The sequence below is a fragment of the Cystoisospora suis genome (assembly GCF_002600585.1).
Source record: "Cystoisospora suis strain Wien I chromosome Unknown contig_5165, whole genome shotgun sequence".
Taxonomy (NCBI): domain Eukaryota; phylum Apicomplexa; class Conoidasida; order Eucoccidiorida; family Sarcocystidae; genus Cystoisospora; species Cystoisospora suis.
Genome location: NW_027157957.1, coordinates 1 through 315, shown reverse-complemented (window position 1 = coordinate 315; position 315 = coordinate 1). Strand labels below are relative to the sequence as shown.

Below are 315 nucleotides of genomic sequence, written 5' to 3'. Positions count from 1 at the left end.
CGTTCGGAGCACTCGCAGGCGGTAGTTCGTCTCAAAGAGGCGCTTATTAATGCGGCCTCCCTGCGTATCTTTGATCCAGATAAGTCAATTGTGATTAAGACAGATGCGTCAAAGTATGCTATTGGGGCGGTAATGGAGCAGGAAGGGGTGCCAGTAGCATTTGAATCACGGAAGATGGGAGAGAGGGAGAAATATATGCCAGCCTACGAGAGTGAATTACTTGCGATAGTACATGCCTTGACTAAGTGGAAGTCCATGATAGGCACTAGGACGGTGACTATAGAAACAGACCATGCCACGCTGAGCAGAATGTTA

General features: G+C 48.3%; 1 protein-coding gene across 1 annotated transcript; it reads left to right on the top strand.

Moving 5' to 3' along the window:
• Positions 1-12: 12 nt before the first annotated feature.
• On the top strand, positions 13-310 carry CSUI_008950 (uncharacterized protein; the record flags this gene model as incomplete). Its single annotated transcript, XM_068069069.1, has 1 exon — positions 13-310. A coding segment is annotated over one exon (297 nt), but the record flags the coding sequence as incomplete, so codon positions are not given.
• Between the last annotated feature and the right edge of the window lie 5 nt (positions 311-315).